General features: G+C 41.9%; 1 protein-coding gene across 1 annotated transcript in view; it reads right to left on the reverse strand.

The window, feature by feature from the left end:
- Positions 1–7,404: 7,404 nt before the first annotated feature.
- The window catches only part of tnrc6c2 (trinucleotide repeat containing adaptor 6C2), a 47,982-nt gene continuing 32,293 nt past the window's right edge, over positions 7,405–23,093 (reverse strand). The window contains exons 5-22 of the mRNA XM_005748976.2: positions 20,650–23,091; positions 19,454–19,657; positions 18,701–18,867; positions 18,532–18,609; positions 18,041–18,098; positions 17,652–17,794; positions 16,784–16,927; positions 15,874–16,014; positions 15,264–15,383; positions 14,938–15,021; positions 14,026–14,305; positions 13,515–13,679; positions 12,377–12,565; positions 11,689–11,838; positions 10,648–10,863; positions 9,144–9,217; positions 8,712–8,851; positions 7,405–8,122 (exon numbers count right to left, since the gene is read on the reverse strand). Coding sequence (XP_005749033.1) covers positions 7,774–8,122; positions 8,712–8,851; positions 9,144–9,217; positions 10,648–10,863; positions 11,689–11,838; positions 12,377–12,565; positions 13,515–13,679; positions 14,026–14,305; positions 14,938–15,021; positions 15,264–15,383; positions 15,874–16,014; positions 16,784–16,927; positions 17,652–17,794; positions 18,041–18,098; positions 18,532–18,609; positions 18,701–18,867; positions 19,454–19,657; positions 20,650–23,091 — 5,144 coding nt within the window. The 3' untranslated portion in view covers positions 7,405–7,773. The remainder of the gene's footprint in view (positions 8,123–8,711; positions 8,852–9,143; positions 9,218–10,647; positions 10,864–11,688; positions 11,839–12,376; positions 12,566–13,514; positions 13,680–14,025; positions 14,306–14,937; positions 15,022–15,263; positions 15,384–15,873; positions 16,015–16,783; positions 16,928–17,651; positions 17,795–18,040; positions 18,099–18,531; positions 18,610–18,700; positions 18,868–19,453; positions 19,658–20,649; positions 23,092–23,093) is intronic.

Below are 23,093 nucleotides of genomic sequence, written 5' to 3' on the forward strand. Positions count from 1 at the left end.
CATTTAAGAATTGTACATGCTTATTTTCATCCTCATCATCACAGCTGTAACACATCAAAAGATGCCTAAACATTATTATTACTTACTTTGAGACATGCCACCCTTCCACCTCTGGACAGCTGACAAGTGGGCTAGACAATAACTTAAAACAGCTGCTTTTAAGTTATTGTTATTGGTGCTACATAAATAAAATTGAATTTCACTGAACTGAATGGAATGTCCAATGTTAGATCCACTTCAAAGAAAGTTTCACTAATATCAGCCAACAGCAGCGCTTACTAACAAACGTTCAGGATACCATCAAAAGCAGAAGTGAGCTTCTGCGACTTGTATTAGTTTTCACGCACTTCACCTGGCATTGCCAGCTGAGGTAAACAGCCGACTAACAGCCTGCATTTACAACAGATAAACTACCAAAACTACCACAGTGTGTTTTTCCCTACAGCAGCCACTGTAACTAGGATTATGCAATTAAATTGGAAGGGGTAAGAAACCAGAATTCAGTTGGCTGCAATCGAAAGGTGCTGAGATTTTACACATTGTACCTTCAACATAGCTCTTGGCTGTTACTTTGGAGCATTATAAAAATGTTCACCAGACCTTAAAATCTGCACGTATGGAATCACAAGTAAAATATGCTAAAAACAGCTTTAAAAGTTTGATTTTAGTTGCCCCCCAAAAAGCTTTTTTTCCCTTCTACTATTAAAAAAAAACATACAATCAAACAAAGGAAAAAAAAACAAAAAAAACCAGGACAAGATACAAAATAACAGAGAAGAAAATTTGCAGTTTATTAATATAGTCCGAAAGAAGTTCCATAATCCATGGAAACATTTGTTTTTTCGGTGCATGTCTTTAACAATCACATTCTATGAGGAGAAAAAAAGAACAACATTAAAAGCCACAACTTTGTATTTCAGTTACAGACAATTTTACTTTTTTTTTTTTCTTCAAAGTAAAGAGAAAGGCAAAGGCAAAGTACCCCCACTCCCACAACCCACCCGCCGTCCTCCCCTTAAAAAAAACAGACAGCCTTAAAAGTAACGGGCTTCTTTTTGTTTTTTCCTCAGTACAACCCACAGTGCTTTAGCAGAAGGATAAGCGCTCATTGGTTAAGGATTACACAGCATGACGACGCAATGTAAAATTTTGCTAAAACATTAGATGACAATGGGTGGGATGGGAGTGGAAGAAATTTCAGCAAAAAACACACACAAAAAAATGAAAACCCTCCATCAAACCCTGAACCCCAGAGTCTGAGTCGACAAACGCCCGCAGTACAGCAGCAGGGTTTGGACTCCTCCCTCCCACTTGTGCATAGATCATGATCCATTAAAAACCAGCTTTATTCCTCCTCTTCAACATGCCTCTGAAAACCATCTGTTACATGTTAAGAAATCTCTCAGCTATTGAATACCTGTCACAGGAACTGACATGTTAACAGGCAGGAGAGATGATTTTAAAACAAACAAACAAAGAGTGTCTTGCACATGCTCCTGAACTACAGGATGGAAACTCAAAGTCAAAACATACAAATGCATTTTCCTGTCACTGTCATAATGACAATCAAACCACTGATCGCGTTTAAATGTAAAGCAATTTCTACTTCAAATTTCACATGTAAAGCGCTCCACTTTTCTCAAAGTTGATTCTTAGTCTTATTTGGTAAATATGTGACTTGCTACGAACATTTTTTGTTGTTTTAAAGAAACAATGGTACTCTCTATATTCTGTTAAACTCATAAACTTCAGTGCTTTCTTGGAGTTTAATAGTTCTCAGTTGCTTATTTTCACACGAACATCAAACCTAGAAATGATGGAGTTGGTATCTGGAACCCTGGCCTTCCTGAGACAAAATCCACATCTTTTTTTTTTTTTTTTAATGAGTGTGCAAGATAGTGAGTAAACTGCGTTGCAGTATTACAGAAAACATAAAATCACCATGTAACACATACAGAGATAGTCCATCGATACTAAAAGAGAAATTAAAAATTGAAATATGACAACACTGATCAATCCCAGAGTTCTGAAAGTAGCATAAATCTTCATTTTGCAAGATTTTCATGTCCATATTTGATGGAGGATGAAATTTGTCCTTAAAAACAAAAAACGAAACCAAAAAACATTCCTGTTTCCTTGAACTCCGATAAATGAAATGCTTTGTAAACGACAGGTGGCTTTTGCAAAATAAAAAAAGAAAAGATAGGCACCTCTGAAATGAGTCTTATAACAAACTCACCTCCCACACTTTATCCCTTTCCGTCTCTCCATGAAGTTAAAATCAGGATTACTAGTCCTTCTACAGCTATCTATGGCCACAGTTCTTTGTTTTGTTTTGTTTTTTGTTACTCTTTTTTTTTCCTTTTATCTTTTTTTTTTGCACATTTTTCTTTTTTAATTTTTTTTCCTATTTTCTTTTTTATATAATTGGAACAAAATGGTGCAATACTCAAGATAATCCTTGTATTGGATTATTCCACAATAAAAGCCACTATAAGGTAGATAAACTTTTTACAGAATGGAAAAACAAAGTCCTTGAGTAAACATGTACACATGAATTGTCACCATCGCCCCTCCGTACTTAGACTCGTTTAACTACGATTAGCTGAGTGAGGGGTAGAAGACACTCAGTGCAACGTTAGAAGATAACAACGTCTATCAGAATAGTTTTTGACAGATCATCAACAATAACAACAACGAAAAAAAGAAGATATAAACAGACACAAAATATAACGTACTGAGTGGAACATAACAGCAGGCCACGTGCCCTGTACACAGTTTCTTGAGCACACATTCATACAAACATCTGACTTTCAAGCACACATCTAAGATGACTTTGTTTTTTTCAAAGATTTTGTATTTGTAACTTAATGCAATACACATCTGGTGTTCTCTAAAAGCCCCTAAGTGTACCTGTCAGATGGAAAGAACAAAACAATAATAATTACTGACTTCACATTATGTTATTGGCGTTCAATGATTCAAGTATTTCTGTTCAATGTTTTGTTTTGTTTTGATATGTTTGTGATTTCTTTTTTTTTTTTTTTTTTAAATCAACTGGGTAAAATATGCATTAAACCAGGTGATTCAGGTTGGGCTTTTAGGCAGCCTAATTAACAAACAAATAACACACATATACAGTACAAACACTTCATAGTACTGTAATATGTCATCAAAACCAGAACGTGCATATCTGACTCCGTACAAGAAAGACTTTGCTTTCGATCAGTCAAGTATCAGTTTATACCCGACCCAAATTCTTTCCTTTGTCTCACTTATTTGCGGGGAAAATACATATTGCTCATTTTCAGCTGTGTTAAACCAAGACCTTTCAAACTAAAATGAAAGTTTCAGAGGTTACGATCCAAGAAGTCTGAAGAGGTGATACCACACACCGTACTCACAGTATATATATATAGATATATATATTTATATGTAGTGTATACATATACTGCTATCTAGAACAGAGCTGTAGAGAGGAGAGCCTCTCGATGCTGGTGCAGCATGGGAAACCCCCTTCACTGTCAGGGTTCTCCAGTTAGTACAGGATGCTGGGAGGTCCTCGGCTATTGGGTCTGTCTGAGCTTGGATCAAGGCAGTTACAGAAACAGGCAATAGTGATTTTTGCTTGTGTGCTGCAGGACTGAAAGTCCTGAAAGGTAGCCTTTTCCCGTTTTCTTATTTTTTTTTTTTTTTTAAATATATTTTTTAAGCTTTTTTTTTTGTTTTTTTGTTTCATTTTTAAGACTTTGTACCTCTTGAAATGTGCCTCTCTGCTCCTGCTGATGCAGAATCAGAGAGTGAGGCTGATACAGTGGGCCCAAGCCACCTGGGTCTGTGGAAATGTACAGTTCAGTGGGCCTGCTTTGAGCAGGGCACAAACGTAAAACGAGATAAATACAGCATCCACAAAAAAAAGGCACCCCAGCCACCGCTCTGCTCCTTTAGATGTTGGTAGCAGAGGCTGATGACCAGAGACGTTTCAGCTAGAAGTGCAGAGCTTTTAACATATTATAGATCTTTTTTTTTCCATTTAGATTTTTTAGCATTTTTAAGATTTTTATGTCAAACTTCATAAAAATGACGTTAAAATGCAATTTCATTTTTGGTTTTAAAAAAATATGTACCCGGGATTACCCATCATCAACTGTGCACTGTAGCAAACCGGAACCCCCAACTGAGTAAAGATTTTCTCCTTAGCTTGGGGCATTCCCCACAAAAGCATAAAAAAAAATCTCAGTCACTTCAGGGTGTGATGCTGCCGCCCTTTTGTTTGATCCCTCCTGTCCCCCCCTACACCCTCTGCAAAGGTCATCAAAGCTCCTCCAAACAGGGAACAGAAGTGCTCTCTATAAATATACAGTATGACACAGCAAATTTATATTGGCACAATACATTGGCATCTTTTTACATGCAATAATGTCTCCCCAAACAATAACAAGAGGCCATCTTTTTGGGAAGAGGATTCAATGCGAGCCTCTTCCCCCCTACAATAAGGATTCAGTTTCGAGGCATGAGGTCTGTACGTCCTGCTGCGTGCAGATGGCCTTCGAAGTTTTAGACTTTGCTCTCACAGTAGAAAGGACAGATACGGAGAGCTGCATCTCATACTTTGTATCATCAACTCCCCTACCCTGAGATCAAGCTGGACAGAAGCGTCTTCAGCTCAGAGAGAAAGGCCGACCTTTTGATAAAGTGTTCTAACTTTTAGATACATGACAGTGTTCTGGTGGCTGAGCCTGACTTTACAGAAACTGCGGCCAGTTTGAAGTGCTGACAGGAGCGCGTGGGGGACAATTGTTAGGATATGCCAAGCTCTGGGAGGAGTGCTCATTCCCAAGACAGCTTTGGCGTGCTGTAAAGGGCCCCAGCCTCTCGTCTTTTTGCATAGAAACAGATATGAGGGCCTGTAGGTGCCTGGTCAGGGGAGGGCTACTGGGTCTTCTTGTGGTGGAGGAGGAGAGGAGGTCATAGCATAGCAGCTAGGCAAAGGGCAAGGGGGGACAGCCTGCGGGCAGGTGGAGCAGCTTGGAGCGGCAAACACCCACATCCCCGTCTGAGACACCTTTTTTTTTTTCTTACACATCTCAAGATACTACCTGGAAGTACTACAGAATACTGTCAAACGAAGAAAGCATGATCAGTTAAAAACAAATAGACAATCATTAACGGTCTGTAGTATTGATCCTCATTTTGCATTCAATACACAGGATGAACATACAGAGGCACCTCTGACCAAAGTGTTTCTGCATATGAACAGTGAAGGGCTAGTTCAGCAGCCAGTACTTTGTAGACCACTGCATGTAGATAAAAATAACAATATAACACACTGGAAAAAAAAAAAGTCAAATGATCTTTTCCAAAAAATACAAAGTACACTGGCAAAAATTCCAGAAATATGACTATTACATCTTCCAGCTAAAGTGATCTTTGTGTCAAAGAACTGAGAGATGGGAGGTGGGGGAGAGGGCAGGATGACAGCAGGGTCGAGTGGTAGTGGGCCCCTGTTGGAGATGCCGTGTGTGCGGCAGAGAGCCGTGATTGGCCAGTCCCGGAGGATCTGTTTTTCACGCCAGACTGAGAGACGGTCAAGTGGAGCCCAGGAGGAAGTGCTGCGCTGTGGGGCTGCCGCTCGACATCCAGAGGACCACAGCAAAGAGGCACTCAGTGGACACTCCCCCACCTCACCCCACTCTGACTCAACCACCGACTGACCGGATTGGCTGTCCAGCGGGTGTCAGAGACCACTGACACTGCAAAGTCTAGAGCCTCCAAAGAGAGCAAGGATAACAATTTTTGGAGTAACAGTGATAATCACGTTGATATAGTTCAAAGAAGGGGAAAAAACCAAGAGTGAAGTTTTTTCCCCCCCAAAAGTCCAATGGTACAGTTCAGTTTTGTTTCCCTTCAGCCTGCTACCAGAGGAACAACGCCAGACACGTTTCCATGGAATAGATACAGTACATAAAAGAGCAGTACTTTTTTTGTGTTGTTTTCATCGTTTTTGCTGCTCCTTTTTGATTTATTGGATTGCAGTTGAAGCGATTTGCTCTTCATAAGTGCTATGATAAAACCCTTAGAACTCAAAAAAAATCTTAGTCTCTTCTGTTTGTACAGTACCAAACGCAAGGAACACTCGTAGGTCTACTGCATTAGGAGAAACCCCTCTTATTTGGTATTGTGCCAGATGCCCAGAACCATCCAATCCCACTGTGGTTTCAGTCTCTGTTGGGTGTGGCTGTGGCACGCAGAGAGGAAGTGTGCATTGTTGTGTACCCCAGTGTCACTTTTTAGTACAATTTGCTGCATACACAGTTCAACAGCTGCTTCTTCCTCTTTGCAGAATTTTCCCAACAGTTTCAAGGGGACTGGTGGTCTGGAGGGAATCCAAGTTTTGAAAAATGGGGGTAAGGTGGGGTTTTGTTTTTTTTTTGAAGTTCCAAAGTCTTTTTGCTGAAATCAGCAACATTCAAAACATAAAAGACAAACAAGAAAACAAAAATATTAGACAAACCAGCTCCGGTGGACATCGACTGTGGACGGAAGAAAGGTCTATGGTGTATATTGCACAATGTAACTGTCACTTGAAAGTAGAATTGAGGTTTTTTTCCTCCGAAAATTGGCCGACCACAAAGGCCGCTGGGCTTCATAACAAATCTGTCATTAGAAAATTCGACAAAGCACCAGAAAGCAACTGGGTTCCGATTTTAAAGGTGACCAGAAGGATCCGGGCTCACAGAGGTCAATGATTAGGTGCCACCGGACATACATATTCATAAGGAAATGGACAAACGCAGCAAGGCTGACAAATAATCTTCTCTCAGCTTATTCGTTGTGATGGGTGTCAAAACTTTTGCTTGGATTTAGGCCTACCAAAGAAACAAAACAAAAACAACAAAAAAACAACTGTGTCAATCCCTTTAAGACAAATTAAAATAATACGTAGATGATTGGTAGTGCCAGTCACGTGGCGTGGCCAGGCCTTCTTACTGCCCGGCGACAAAGTCAGTCACCAGTTGTGTCCTGTACCGCTCGCTGGCTCAGAGGTGAAACTGTGCAAGATTTCAGCTTTTTCTTCAGTTACAAAACAAAAAAAAGAACAAAAAACAAAGACGGCTTGGGAAGGACCTGGGCCAGAGAGCACTTAAGGCTAATATTAGTGCTGAGAAACAAACATTAACATAACTAGTAAAGGTCTTTGAACAACATCATTGGCCATGGATATGCTGGGAATGGTTGTTGTAAGTCTTATTTTGGGATGATTTTTTTTATTTGTTTTTAGGAGGGAAAAGGAAAGTCTCAGATGGCAGCTTTGATTGCTTCTCCTAAAAAGAAATCCTCCCACAGAATGCCATGAATACTTATGGAAAAACTAATAAAACAGTTAAAAGGTTTCTTTGTGTTGTGTCTCACTTCAGTTTTTTTTTTTTAATATAATGCATTTTAAAAAATACCAAGAGGACAAAAAGGGCTGTTTTCCCTCAAAAACAAAACAAAAAACGGCAAACCAAATGAGAAAGGGACCAAAGTAAAACAAAAGGACTGGGGTCTGCAGTCTGTGGTAATGACCCCAACCTTCTGATTTACAATTCACAGTTCAAACAGTTCAAATTGATACTGATTATCACCACATGATTTGCTTGGGTTTTGCTCCTGTTCACATTGATTTTTTTTTTTTTCTTTTCTTAATCCACCCCACCCTCCACCAATGGCTTACATGACATGGTGGCGGTGAGTTAGTTGGTTGGTTGGTTAGTGTGTTGTGGCATCATCCTACATGGACTCCCCACTCAGCAGATCGCCAGGCAGCAGGGTGTTAATAGGGGTGGGGCTCCCAATCACGCGTGCGTCCTCTCCACTGGGCGGACCCCACAGGCTGGAGTACTGAGGCACACCGCCCCACAGCAGGTCGCCTCCGCTGGCCTTGCCTCCGCCGGTGCTGCTGCTCCACTGGCCAATTGAGTGGGACTGCGCTGCCCCGCCCATTCGGTTTTGATTGGTTCCCGGGTTGGCCTGCCAGCTCGTGGTGTTTGCCCCCAGCGACTGGCCTTGTGCAAAAAAGCGGTTCACTTCCTCCTCGCCAGCAAACTCCGCCAGGATTGTGGTATTTCCAAGCACGCACCTTAACGCACAGAAGAAGAAGAAAAAAAATTATGAATGGTTTTTACGATCAGGAGCAAACCAGACATGACAGATGATTGCTTTTAATGTTATTCAATTGTTTTTGTGCTTAATGCCAACATTACACTGTAACCACATTTAATGCTGCTGATAATGAAAAGTGGGTCACAAGGCTTGTATTTTGTTTCCATGGCAACAAACTATTAGCTAAACCGAATCAGGGAACTCTCATGAGACTCACAGAAATAACAACGCGAGCGTGCAGCCTAAACACGCGTCTCCACACTGCTCTTTTCCCATGATGAACTAATTATCACAACAATCTCTGTAATTTTGCAATACATCTGACCACGGTGTGACTCCCCACCCCCATGTGACTGTCCCAGACACAAAAATAACATTGCTTGGAATTATTGAGAATGTTGAACTGTTCTATTCATGAGAAAAGATACTAAAGAAATCAGGAACACTGTGTTTTCCCCAAGCATTTGTCATTTTTTTCACCGTTATATTGCCTCAGTAAAAAGTGCCCTTTCCCACCATTTTTAAGTCCACTTTTGCTGATGTAAGAGACTTGTGCTAACGCTTACATGTGCAGGGACTTCTGGGCCTTGGCAGCCTCGTCCTTGGAGCTGTAGCGCACCACAGCATTCCCCTGGGTCAGGTTGAGATGGAATGTGATCAAGGGGCCGTGCTGCATACACAGGGTCCGCAGAGTTGAACCATCAATCTGCAGCAAAGAACAAGACATTAGCACACCAGAGTTGCAGTCACAACTATCTTACCATTTTATCTCAAACACAGTCTACCCTCTGTTTTTATTCCTTTTGCTTTGTTTCTTTTGTCATTGCAACTAAATAAAAGGTTACACCAGCAGAAATCTACAACTGCAGATTCAAATTTGAGCGGACTAAACTCGAATTCCTTATAATGGCCCAAGGTATCAGTGAAAAACTAGCAAAAAAAAAAAAAAAAGAAAAGGAAAGAAAAGAAAAAAAAAGAAAAAAGAAAAGCATACGCACTTGTGGGGTGAGATTCCTCAGCACCAGCCAGCTGCTGGTTCTGTTGGAGCTGTCTGTACTCCATGTGGTTCCCTCTGTAACGTGGATGCAGACAGAGTTAAAAATTAAGAGTTTTCTTGGAATAATGATTTGCAGAAATACTTTCATTACAAGTTATTTGACTCAATGTCAAAACTGAATCTTGGTCAGGCACAGGCACACATTGCAAGAAGCCTAGATGGCTTCTTTCTAAAGAAAGATAAAGTGAGTGTGTATCAATGTGACAGTGCCCTTCTAACAGAAAGAGAAAAAGAGCTGTATTCAACATACAACACTCTCTGATATTATGAGACTTTTTCCAGAGCCCTGAGACTCTGGGCCTTGAAGTCTAAGAGCTCAACTACTAAGGAAAACATGACACCAGTTGCTATCTATTCCACACACTAAATTTATTTCCTCTTTGCTGCATAAAGTATAGATCTGTCATGTCAAAACGAGGTCACGCGAAAGCTGGTAAACCTCAAGATGTCAGTTTGGCAGGGTGTGTTCAGGCAACCTTTACAATACCAAGAGTTGGGTTGTGCTAAGTCGCAGCTGTGAACACCACACCTATGCATAGGCAACCATGTCTGTGGCTTGCGTGTAATACATCATAGAGATGTATTCGCCTGCATTCGTGGTCACGGCAATCTGCTCAAATGTCCTGATTTGTCCTCTGTAAATTACAGGCACTGTACGCAGCTTAAGCTCAGCAATTTCAAAGAAATTGTTAGAAGCAACCTGATATTTATTTGTTCATGAAGTAAATAGCCAATATTGCAGTTATGATGATGATACACTGTTCTTTAAAAAAGCAGTTTAACCCACATGATGATCATTAACTAAAGCTGAAATGAAAATGAAAACTAAAACTGGGCATTAAAAACCATTTTAGCCACCTAAAATAAATATAAATGAGACTTCAGAAAAAAAAGAAAATAAGAAAATTACTTGTAAAGTGTGTCATTAAAAAATAAAAAAGGAATAATGTCTTTACTTTATGTTACTATAATCAAATTTATAAACGCAACCAGTCTGAGCAAGCTTTGGGGAATCTGGTTATTGAGACTGTCTACATGACTGTGTTTGTATAGCTTGAAAAGAAACATCATATCGTTATAAACTTTCTAAATCACACAATCTGACTCTTCCTCGTGTAGTAAAAACAAAACTAAAACTAACACCGAATAAAAACGAAACTAAAACTAGACACAATAGATACTGAAATGAGAAATCTCACTCAGGAAACTCATTGAGACTAAAGTCAATTCAAAACAGAACGACACAAAATAAAAACAAGAACTGAAGAAAAATGTAAAGTGGAGTAATCACACACCTGAAGTGCCTGAATCACACACTAAACTGTCAATACTCGTGTTTTTTTTCTCTTTTGCCAATAGTATGCTTATTTTCAATGAAAACTCAGTGATGACGTATCAGATAGTTTCACATCACTATTTCTGATAAAAAGAAATTGAGTGCTCACCAGAGGAGTATGAGCCACTCCAGCCTTGAGACAGACCCAGCGAATTGCCTCCCCAGGTAGAGGAGGGCTTGGTGTTAGTGAGGCCTGGCGGAGGCCGTGATGGGGCTGTGGTGCTGCGTGGCCCCTGTGGGACTTTCCAAAGCTCGTGGGACAGAGAAGCTTGGCTCTGAGAGATGGGCCCTGGGGACCAAGTGGATTTCATGTCAGACAGTTTACCTGTACATGGAGAGCAGAAACAGAGAAAGAGAAAGAGGATACTGTTAAAAAACGTTTATTTTTTTATATGTAATATGACCGTTCAACTGGATCATCTGGAACTTCTTTATAGTAGCTTCAAAATGTGGAAATGAACAGCAAAACAAGCCACAAACCCACCTGTCTTCAATTACACCATACTTTGCAAAAATGTCTACAAATAAAAACTTCAAATATCCTTTTTTAAGATTCATGAACACATAGGGTGTGTACCAATGTCACGACCAGTTAGGTGAGGCTTGTTTTTTTTTGTGGGTTTGGTCAAAGAGTTTTGGTAAAGGATGTTTAAGGCGCTGAAGGAACAGGTTTTTAGGTGTGACTGAGGTAAGGGCATGTATAAATAAAGTTCAGAGGTTAAGTAAGGTTGAAGATAAGGAGAATTTCTCCATTTGGGCAAGGAAAGGTCAGCAGGTCCACACATGAGTGGGAATACGTGGGATGTGTACCTGAGGCATCTCCATCACAGGACGACAGACTGAAAGATCTAGAGTAGCCACTGACGGGCCAGTCGCTGCTGATTGGAGGCAAAGAGCCATTCTGAAGTGGAGAAGCTGTGGCTATATGGTTGTAGAGAACAGTGTGGTGAGCAGACACAAACCCCCAAAAAGGTTAATTTCATATATGCTGTGCAGCATGATGGTGGGGGTCTGTGGTGAAGCAGATATGGTAGCATGGATAGGCTTGTGGAAGTGGTTACTAACATATATTCATCTAACTTTACAAAGCGCAACTTTTCGGTGGGGCTATCGGTCGTACTGATATTTGGGCCCTTGTCTGTTGTCATACCTCCATTCCTGTCTCGCAGCAGGTAACGGTTGACGTCGTGGATGTTGGTGTTGATGGTGGGACCGCTGGGGACGCTGCCAGGGGTCATATTGGGGTCATTCTCGGGGTCGATGTTCTGAAGGCCTTTCCATGGCACCCCTGGGCAGAACTCTAAAACACACGCACACAATAAAGGACTGCTAAAACTTCAAGGTTAGATGTACACAAAGGTGTGAAGCGAGGTGTTACGCTGAATTATACTTGGTGCACTGCAACTGCAGCAACTGAGGTGCGTGAGATGAATTGCAAGAGGGCTTGCAGATAGAGGTCCACTCTGGACAGGCTAAGTTTAGCAGTAATACTGTTTAGCCTACTTTATATAAGAGCTGCCATGTAAATGTGTAAAATGGTATTGTGGTGAACCAACCTGATCTAATGCTATGCTTCGTATTTAAATCTTCCTCTGAATTTTGTAGACTGAATAGCTGCTTCCTTAGCAGCAGCCTTAATTGATGCAATTAAGCAATTACGACATAAGAAAAGTACTGTTTGTATTTTATTAGTCCAGTGAGATTGTACTGCGTTCTAGATAAACACCCGACACGTTCATAAATTCCTTTGTATCCAAAGATTCAGAGACTTTTTCACGCAATTTAAAGAAAAACACCTGTCTGTTCTACACCTTTATACCTCTGCATCCCATTCTCACCTGGGGGCCAGTTAATGTTGGTCCCATTGGAGAGCTTTTCACTGGGACTCTTGCCCTGGCCCCAGTCAGGGGGCACGAGGGGGCTGGTGGGAGACTCAGAGCTGGAGATTAGATTGTAAGGGCTGTATGAGTCCTCCAGCTGAGGAGGCTTCCCAGGAGGGACCAGGGTAGAGGCAGCAGATATGGCACCTGAAACACACAAGGAAAAAGTAAGAAAGTCACCTGAACCTAGTCCAACTTAGTAGGAAAATATACACATTTTTGCAAGTATTAATATTATAAATGCACATTTAACACCACCCTAAAAAGGGTGTCTACATTAAGTCTATTTTTAAGTCTACTGATGCTCCTATTGAGCTTCAGTAGACGTAAGATTAAGATCTTCAATAAACATTTCCATAGTGGGAGAAAAAAGATGAAACTATGAGCTAAGAATAACTGTTTGCAGTCCACAGATTGTTATCTACGTATAAGCTGGAAAACAGATCATGTGTATGAAATGCAGAACCTGACGAAATCTTAAATGCTAAAATGAAAGTAATGCAGTAGTTGACAAGTCTGCGTCAGTTAACTAGTTTCTCAAAACATTACAGAAATTGTTTTTATGGAAAGTAACTGACATCATTACTGAGTGCTTCGTGCACTTCAGTGGTTTCAAACTGACACAAATATAAGACTGCATTTGTCTTCTCGAAAATCACAGAAATGTCACAATTATATTCAAGGACGTGACTGCAACACCTGTCATTGTTATTGGGTGGAACTATGACACCTCAGACTCAGGGATTCTTAATGAGCTTGCAAACAGAACGTGCGAAAAAAAACAAACGCAGTCGAAAGTCTTGCATGATACAAGTGGCACAAAAAGCTACTGTCAGTTGTTGAGTTACTCATTGGGAAACAAGTCAACGAGTCCTAAGTGTGTTAGGAGGTGTGGCGTTTGCAATAGTGCCTTATAATCACTCCTCAACAAGTGAAGCATGTCTGCACAAAAATATCAAGATTTTTAAAAAGGCGTTGGAAAGTATTTATGCAAAAAAACAACTTAACATTAAATGTCAGGCTGGTTTCATCTAACAATTTTCTCAAAGCCTCTGCATTATGTGAGCATGCTTGTCTGTGTTATTGTGCAAAGTACCGTGCTTATTGAGGTTGTTCTCCAGATTTGAAGAGTTGCCAGAGAGGTTGTCCATGGAGTTGGAGTGTGTCCACTGGGACAGGCGGGATTGGGGCTGAGGGGGCTCCTTAAGGGACAGACCCCCAACCTCCATGCAGTTTACATTCATGTTTGGATTCAGTCCAGCTGAACACAAAACACAGGAATCTTTTGTTAATATTTGCACAAATAAAAACAAATATTTCAAACACACAACACAACGATACACTGTTTGATACATTGTGTTGCACATACAACTATAAGACAAAAGATGCAAGCATTTTGGCAATTGCACGATTTTTCTTTTTCTTTTTTTAAAAAAGAGTTGCTGATTTATTTTTACTTCACATGACACAAAATCAGGTGCTACACAGGCTGTAATACACAATGAGGGTTCTTCTTTTATTTCTGTGTCATGGGAAAATTTGAGTTTTAAACAAAGTGACCATAGTGTAGTTCTTTCAGCCCCGTGTTGTTGCTAGAGCAGACTCACAGAGAGGGTAGGTGCTGTAGGCGCTGGGCGACGACGGCGGCTCTTTGGTGTGCAGTGTATCGGCAAGGCTCGGAGCCTGGTGAGTGCCTGTGAAGGGGTCCAGGGTTGATTTGCCAGAGCCGGGGCCTCCGGCGGGGCCACCGGGGGGATGCAGACCAGTGGAGGAGGAAGAAGAAGAGGAATGAGAGGGAAGTTGTTGCTGCTTCATCAGCAGCGCTTGGTACAGCTGACGCTGGTGCTGCTGGATCTGCTGCTGCATGTTGGTGATTGTACGTGCAACCTGGGAGAGAAAAGGAGGACTGTCATAATTATGTATTTCAAAAGAAAGCACTGGGAAATATAGGCCAGGAGAGCAACAACATTAATCAAATTATGGATGGAAATAATGAAACAAAAGAAAAACAAAGAGGAAGTCGAGACAGTGGAGAATAGAAAGGAAAAACAAGAGGAAAATAAAATGTTTCAATGTTATAGATAAAGATACGCAAGCAAAAACAAACAAAAAGAACACGCAGGGGTGGTTTGCAAAGATAAGCTTAAACAGAAAATGTTAGATAGATAAGATTTACCTATATCTTATGGATCTTGTGGGTTATTTCTAACAAAACATAATTTCTTTTACAAAAAGGAGAACAAACTATCGCCTTTTGCAAAATGGAGAAGTTGTCAGATAATGGGAAGTAACAAGTTCCTGTGTTATCTAAACGTTTCAGCAACTCCTGTTGTTACAAAGCATATTCTTTTCGCTGTTGTAATGATGTGACAAAAAAATAACTGAAAAAAAAAAAAAAAGGAATAAATGAAGTTGGGTCACAGTACGATGACTCATGGCCCACATGTAGTCACACACATGAAATTTTAAAAGACCTTCACGGTCATACTTTATTTGTAATGACACATTTATTGACTCACTTGCTGCTCTTGTTGTCTAATAGGGCCGGAAACATTGCGCTGCGCCTGCATCATCTGGTGCTGGATTTGTAAACGCTGGTACGCCTGAATCGATGAAGACAAATAAAGAAATACGTTGATGTAAACAATAAAAAAATCTACACTCCCTTTCTCATGCATTGTTAGATATCGTCATTTTTAAAAATGACATATTCATAGGAAGTAAAATCAAATTAAAAAGTAAAATCAAAAATGAAAATAAAGGTCCAGAAGACATATTCTCTCACTCAAGCTGTAAAAGTTAAAGCTGCGCTGCAAATGCAATGCAAAGAGCGATGGCACCTCACCATTTGCAGTTGCTGAAGTTGGTACAACAGGGTCATTTGTTGAGGGTTTATTGGTGAAGTTAAAAGTGCAGGGTTCAGACCAATGTTTTTTGCTGCAAACTGCAAGAGCTGTGCTTGGACCTGAAGCGAATAGAAAAAATGGAGGTGGAACAAAAGAGAGATGACAAGTTAGTCACTGCACATCACAATAACTGTACATAAAAGCACCTTCTGGCAAGATGAAACTAGCCACCGCTGCATTTGTGCAGGATAGAAAAGAAGGGAGGTGAAAGGTCTGGGAGGCAATCTTGCAATTTCAAGAGTTATGGCCATAGTATGTCAACCACATCACTGAAACTGCACATGAGTTTTTAAGTGTGATTTTAAAAAAAGAAGGTAAAAAGCGATCTACGCTGTGGAGATTTTAAGAGGACAAAGACGACATATTCAACAGAATTAAAATGAGTTAAAAAGCCCAAAATATACAAAATAGACACGTGGGGGAAGAAAAGAATCATGTTCCTCGGCCATATCACAAAATCTTCAAGCTTTAAGCGATTGTTTATATGTGTTAGGACTTGACATAGTAGCACATAATAAATCTAATATGCATTATCATGTGTTTGACTACCTGAGGGGAGAGAAACGGAGGCACTTGAGCACGTAGACTAGGCTGGGAGGAGCTGAGAGGTGGCACTGGTGGCTGAGGAGGCTGCTGCTGCATGGCCCGGGTTTGTGCTGCTCCACTACTGCCAAACATTCCACTGGGTATCTGTATGCAGGAATCACAATGGTACAATTAAATATTCAAGAGTACTGCCATGTAATGGCAGTATAAACAAAAAAACATCAAAACAAAAATACATAAATAAAAAAAATCTGAAATGAAGAAAAAAAAAAAAAAAAAGGTGAAGTGTCTGCAATATTGCAAAATTTGATTAGGTCTAGATCACGTGTTTTACAGCAGAGCATATACTGAGGGGAAAAGGTGAGAGCAACTGTTTGTTTGATCATAAAAATGTCAGAAATTGCATTTTTTAAATTGACGAAAAACAATCAGCCTGTAAAAGCCACTTGTTCAAATTTCTAACCCCATACTGCTGAAGAGGGCTTTCCTTTCAGTTTGAAAAAAGGCTGCTTGCAGTGCCTTTGTTTGGACTTCAAGGACATCCTGTAGTTTTTCTGGGCCATGCCTGCCTCTAGGGGTGATATTTGATAGAGCATAACTATCTGGTTTCAATGGGCTCTTCAGGCAAGGTTATACACAAAAGTGAGCAACAGAAAAAGGGAGATGTGGGAAAGCATGTGAATAGAGAGATGTGTATAAAACAATTTAACACATCTTTTGTTGCTGCTACTGCAATCTGTATATGGAAATCCCACAGAGAGCACTGCAAATTAGTGGTTGTGCACAGTGATACTGTCTGTATCAGCTGTCCAAGGGTGCAAAGCCCCCCCCCCATACTACATATGTAGTATTTTATACTACATATATTTAAAAAAGAAAAAGAAAAAGAAAAAGAAAAGAAAACCTGCTTTACCTGTCTGTTCAAGTTTTGCATGGCCAGCCCCGGGTTGCCCTGTCCCAGACCCTGCCCAGGAAGGCTACTATTGGCCAGGGGGAGCTTCAGGCTGGGGGAAGGCAAAAACGGTGATGGGGGGGTGTCGTCTGACAGGACGCCATCCTAGACCAGAGGAAAATAAAGAGTTAATGAGGGGAATAAAGGCAGATGAGCGCAACATCAAACATTACACGTTGACAATGTTAATTATATGTTTGTAAAAACATTTCTTGTACTAACCAAGACGTTACAATCTAAAAACCTTCCAATGTGATGTGTTAACATATCATAAAAGCTACAATCTAAGCATATAATTAGAGAAAAGCCTAAAGTTACAGTAAGGGCTCAAACCTTTCCTTTTGCTAAAGCATATAGTTAGGGCTGGATCATGTGACCCTGAATCCTCCCTTAGTTATGCTGCAATAGGTGTAGGCTGCTTGGAGAGTCCCATGATGCATTGAGTGTTTTTTCTTCAGTCACCTTTCTCACTCACTATGTGTTAATAGACCTCTCTGCACTGAATCATACTTGTTATTCATCTCTGGCTCTCTTCCACAGCATGTCTTTATCCTGTCTTCCTTCTCTCACCCCAATCGGTCGCAGCAGATGGCCGCCCTTCCCTGAGCCTGGTTGTGCTGGAGGTTTCTACCTGTTCAAAGGGAGTCTTTCCTTCCCACTGTCACCAAAGTGCTTGCTCATAGGGAGTCATATGGTTTTCACTGTACATATTATTGTAGGGGCTACCTTACAATATAAAGCGCCTTTAGGCGACTGTTGTTATGATTTGGTGCTGTATAAATAAAACTAAATTGAATTGAATACCACCATGCATTTATACCCGACGTACCTTGTCGAGGAAGGCGTTGCGTTCGGAGGGGTCTTTGGAGAGTGCGGAAGGCCGACACACCAAAGGCTTGTTCATGCCATTGCTGTAATCAGACATGCCCATGCCTCGCTTGTCCAGGTCTGTTTTCTTCTCTAAAAGAGCAGCTAGAAGGAGAAGAGGTGATTGCAGAGGTTGTGAAATCTAGCCAAATAAATATATTGTGTCACTATAAAAGAGAGTTTTATTTAATCTCATTAGTGGTAAAAATATATATTTTAAAGAAAAAGGTCCCTCAGTATTCAACCAAGCGGAACTGAAGAGAATGAACTGATTTATTCAAATAAAAACAAACATCTCAGAACAGCAAGCGTAAAGACAAGGTTGACACACGTAAATGCTGGTGTACTTACTCATAGCCTGGTCAAGGTTCATATTGTTGCTCTTCAATGCCTCCTCAGCAGGGTCTCTCTGTGAAGTACAAAAACCTTGTAATTAGCATAACCAGACTGGGATTAATTTGCCAGAAGAGCTGATATTTCATCACTTGATAGTTTTTCCAGCCTGAAAAGGTTTCATTTATAATGCCCCCAAATTTTTGTTTAAGGTCACAATAACCTTTGACCATTGAAATCCAATTTGTTCATTCCACAGCGCTAGTGCATGCTTATGCTAAATCGTAAGAAATTTCTTCCTGTGTTGAATAAATATCAAATTCCTGGTTAGAGGTCATAGTGACCTTCATCTCTGAGTATCACTTTCAGAACTGATAACCTAAATAAATGATACCTCGCAGCTAAATCTGCCACCAGCGCAGAGGCATTAAAGCAAAAATTCCAGAAGAAAGCTTGCGAGTGCTTTGAGTCTGCATTGACACTTAATTCTAAATATGCAGGGTTCATACCGGAAAGCCCATGTCAGTGAGTTGCTTGATGAGACGGTTCATAATCCAGGCCTCATCTGGCTTGTTGCCCATCTTGCCCTGAAAACAAAGAAGCAAAAATATTATGAATTCAACATTACATGATGTTTCCAAGGTCATAAATGCCACTGTGACAGGTGAGTTCACTGACCTTGTTTGGGCACTTCTTGGGTCCATTGCTCCAGGAGTTACAAGAAGAGCTGCTCTCCTGGGGGGTTGGGCTGTTCCATACATCCCCATCCTCAGTGTCCCATTGGCTGGTAGACATGCCCATCTCTTCCCCTCCATTTCCCCAGCCATCTTGCATAGGTTTGGGGCCTGAAAGAAAGGGATGGGAAATATAGGATTAAGTTGTGAGGAATAAAAGAAAAAAAATCTTCAGTGCATTACTCGATACTATGTGTCCTCTATATTCACAATACCATTTCAGAAGCTGAGCAGCACGTAACTTTAAACACAGCCACTTGGTGCCACTGTTGCTACATGCCAGTCTGCACTTTCTCCCTACACCTCCCCTCTATCGTTTCCAACATTTAAAACCAACAGCACAAATAACCAAGCTCCACTGAGGCGTGGAATTGCTTTAATCCAAGCAACACTCCAGCAGCACTAACAAAAACTTTCAAAACTGGCACAAACGGTACAGTTCTGTAGAAACTTCCCGTTTGTGTTCCCTAACTGAAGTGTGCTGTGCAAACATATTATGGAGCTACTGACATAAACAAAATAGTGAACCCAAAGCAAACCAGTGCCTAAGTTGACAATTGTGTTCACAGGTTAAAGCAGAAAAACAGTAATTTTGTAAGTCTGAACTAATTGATGGCACTGAATATAGCACTGGTGGTATCAGCTAATCAACTCCTATTATTAACATCCAGCATTAACAATAAATTCTGAGTGTTACCTGGCTTGCAAGGTGCAGAACCTGGGGGTCCACTTCCCCTGCCATAGGGGCCAGAGGACTCATGGCCACCGTCTCCCCATCCTCCTACCCCACCTGGGGGCTTGCCCCAGGCTGAGGTACCATTGTCCACAGCTGATGTTGGAGCTGCTGGCTCTCCCCAAGCAGGTTCTGACTTGGGCTGAACACTTGGAATCTCCCCCCAGCCTGGAAGAAAGGGCAATTAATTAGTTAAAAGAATGAAATCAGCTTCTTTACAGCAGAAATTTTCATCAATTTTAAAACATCATTAGTTAATCCTCTTATGTGCTTCCCTGAAAACAAATGGAATAATACCACTGTTCCCATCAAGGCCAGCATCACATAGCATGAAGGTCTAAAGAGACTAAGCTTTAGTGACATATCAATAAGTGATAGTAACCTTTTCTATTGTATGCTGTGGTTTTTTATAATTATATGCCTTTCACCACCCCAGCCTGCCAAGCTGTGTCTATGAATGTGTAGGTGAATGAGACAAGACAAAGCAAAGCAGCAGATTAGGAAAAGCCTAAATTAATGACATCAGCAGAAATGGGCAGCTATTTGGCTTAAATGTGTTTTGGAAGTGTTCATGATGCTCCTTAGTCACTGCAGCACAAATTGCAGACAGCAGATGGCAGTGGTCTCATTCACAATTAAAACTGTTTGCCAATAAAGCTTTGGCAAATATCTATGCTTCACAGGGCTTTTGTTTTTCAAAGACTTACTAGATCTTGTGAAAGTGCAAACTTAAACCTACTATTAAATGCTGATGACAACTGTGAAGATTTTAACTTCTCTGAGAGCAAAAACAGTCACTTTGTAAATTCTTCAAAGAAATTATTTTTGAAAGGAAGGACCATAGTTCCCAAGCTTGTTATAATTTTCTCATTTTATGGGAACAGGTGAAAACAAAATCTCTTTGTCTTTGTCTGTCTCCCTGGCTTGTTAACAGACAAGAAAATCAGTATGCCTTGAATAAAACACACATATGCTGTTAGAAAGAAATACCCACTTTTGTAAAAGTCAGTTTGAAAATTTTAAACATTTCATTGAATATAGTATGGTGGGAGACTACAAGATCAGAAATCAAATTTTAATTCATTTTTGAATTTCAAATACTACTTGAATGTCAAGCAAAATAAGATTTTAGGTCATTAATGTCTAAGTCTTTTAAATACCTGGGTTGGAGTGGGTGGGTCTGCCTTGGGGCCCCACACTTGGATGTGATGCTGCATTGTTGGGCGACCCATTGTTGTTTCCATGGTGTTGCAGGTGAGTTGGGGGCTGGCCATGATGAGTATGGTGGTGCATATGGTGAGGGTGAGAGTGATGGTGATTGTTGTTGCCAGGTCCAACGGAGTGATTGTTGTTGTTATTGTTGGGAATAATCATTCCACCATTCTTACTTGGAGGGGGGCCGCTGTTGCCTGGGTTACTAGTGGGATTGTTACGATCCCACATGTTGACTGTCTTGTTGTAGGCACTGGGATCCCCCCAGGTAGATGTTCCATCGTCAATCTCCATCTTCCTACGAATGGAGGGAGGAGAGGGCTCTTCCCAGCCAGTAGGCTCCATACCTTGGTCCTGTTTGCTGACATTACCCCAGCTAGAGTTGTTCTGCTTCACAGAACTGGGACCTCCCCAAGAACCAATACTTCCACCTCCTCCACTACCAGTGCTGCTGCTGCTGCTGCTTTCTTGTGGCTTGGAGGAGCCCCAGCCACCCTGCACTGGTCCATTGGCACGTGAGGTCTCCCCCCAGCTGCTATTACTCACAGCAGGAGTTTTGCCCCAGCCTCCTCCATTTGCTCCTCGAGGACTTTCCTTCCATCCACCATTTCCTCCGTTACTTCCTTCTCCTTCCCACATGCTGCTAGAGGAACCATTATTCTTGATGTCTGGCTCTCCCCATTCCCCTGTGGTGGAGCCATTAGAACCACCATTATTGTTGTTGCCCCACTTATGGGCATTTTTGGGGCCTTCTCCCCAGCTAGTAGGCTGGTTTTTCACTAGGCCATTGTCCCAGCTGGATGACTTGTCCTCTGATCCCCAGGATGAGGTACCCCCATTCTTGGGACCACTGGAAGGCAAAGGATCTCCCCAGCCACTAGTAGTGCCATTCGGAGCTTTACTGACTGACTGTGGGGGGTCACCCCATCCTGATCCTGTCTGGACTGGCTGAGATGCTGGAGCTCCCCACCCAGAAGATGAAGATCCTTCACTGTCACTTTTCCCTCCAGATCCAGGCCTCTGAGCAATGGTAGGAGTTATGGTGCCATTGGTAGATGAGGGTCCGCCATTGGAGCTGGAGGCTCCTATGGTGTCTGAGCTGCTACTGCTCTTTCCATCATCAGAGTTTGCTTCTTCCATCTCCCATACAGTGTTCTGTCGGACGGGGGTCTGTCCCCAACCTGTGTTACTCAGGACTCTAGGGTCAAGGTCTTGCCGTGGTAGCAAAGGGGCAAATTCCATGCTGGAGGATCTGTCTCTAGGCTGGGATCGACCTTCACTGCTGTCTCCGCTGTCCTCACTTGCTGGGGCTGTTCCAAGCTGCTGGCCCCAAGAGCTCAGTTGTTGGTCTTGGCCTGAGCCAGAACTACCAGCATCTATGTTGTCCCAACCTTTAGTTGCTTCTCCACCGCCAGAGGATTTTCCCCAATCACCCCAGCCACCACTTCCACTACTCCCACCACCACTGCCTTGGCGACCCCAAGCAGAGAGGCCTCCAGATGTTGTTGAGTCCCAGCTGGAGTCCTTGGGGGAGTCAGCTGCCTTGGTTTCTCCACTACCCCATACAGAGCTGCCGGTTGTATCCCCATTGAGCTGGGATGACTCAGTGGGTGACTGGCCTCCCCAACCAGTTAAACCATGGATAGGGCTCATAGGCTCCTGAGCTTGTTGTTGTTGTTTAGTGTGGTTTGGTCCATCAGTGTTAAGGTTAACAGGCTCTAAATTGAAGGACAAGTTTGTGTTGGTTGAAGGGTGCTGTTGCTCATTTTCTGTAGCACTCATCATGCCAACCCAACTTCCCCCACTGTTATCAGCACCTCCCATGTTCCCATTTCCTAAATTTCCATTGCCATTTATGCCTGGTGGAAGGGATGAAGAGCTGGACACCCCACTGGTACCACCTCCAACACTCTCATGGCCCAGAACAGGCCAGGCTGAAGGATTGGCATTTGGGTTGAGATTCAAGTTAAAATTGGAAGAGCCCCAGTTATTGGGTGCTCCAACTCTGCCACTATTCATACCATCTTGTTTACCATCTGAAACCCAGCCTCTATTACCTACTAATGCGTTGGTTGATCCAGGTCCTGTCATCATGTTATTGTTAGCTTTGAGAGAGGGGTAGTGGGCCTGCTGGCCTGCTGCGCCTGTGGCCATACTCACAAAACTACTCCTACTGGTAGTAGTGACAGCACTGGTGTCTAGGTTAGAGCTGGTGGAGCCCGAGGGGCATTCTGGTGTTACAGGGTTGCAGGGGTCACTACTGCGGCTGATGGAGGGCCAAGCTTCTGTATCACTCTTGTCAATAATCACTTTGTCCCAGCTGTTGGCACTTGATGGGCTGTCAACTGGTACAGAGGCTCCCCAATAAGAGATCTCATACTGGGCACCAGGG

The sequence above is a fragment of the Pundamilia nyererei genome, unplaced genomic scaffold (genome assembly GCF_000239375.1).
Source record: "Pundamilia nyererei isolate P.nyererei 1_Seehausen unplaced genomic scaffold, PunNye1.0 scaffold00234, whole genome shotgun sequence".
NCBI lineage: Eukaryota > Metazoa > Chordata > Actinopteri > Cichliformes > Cichlidae > Pundamilia > Pundamilia nyererei.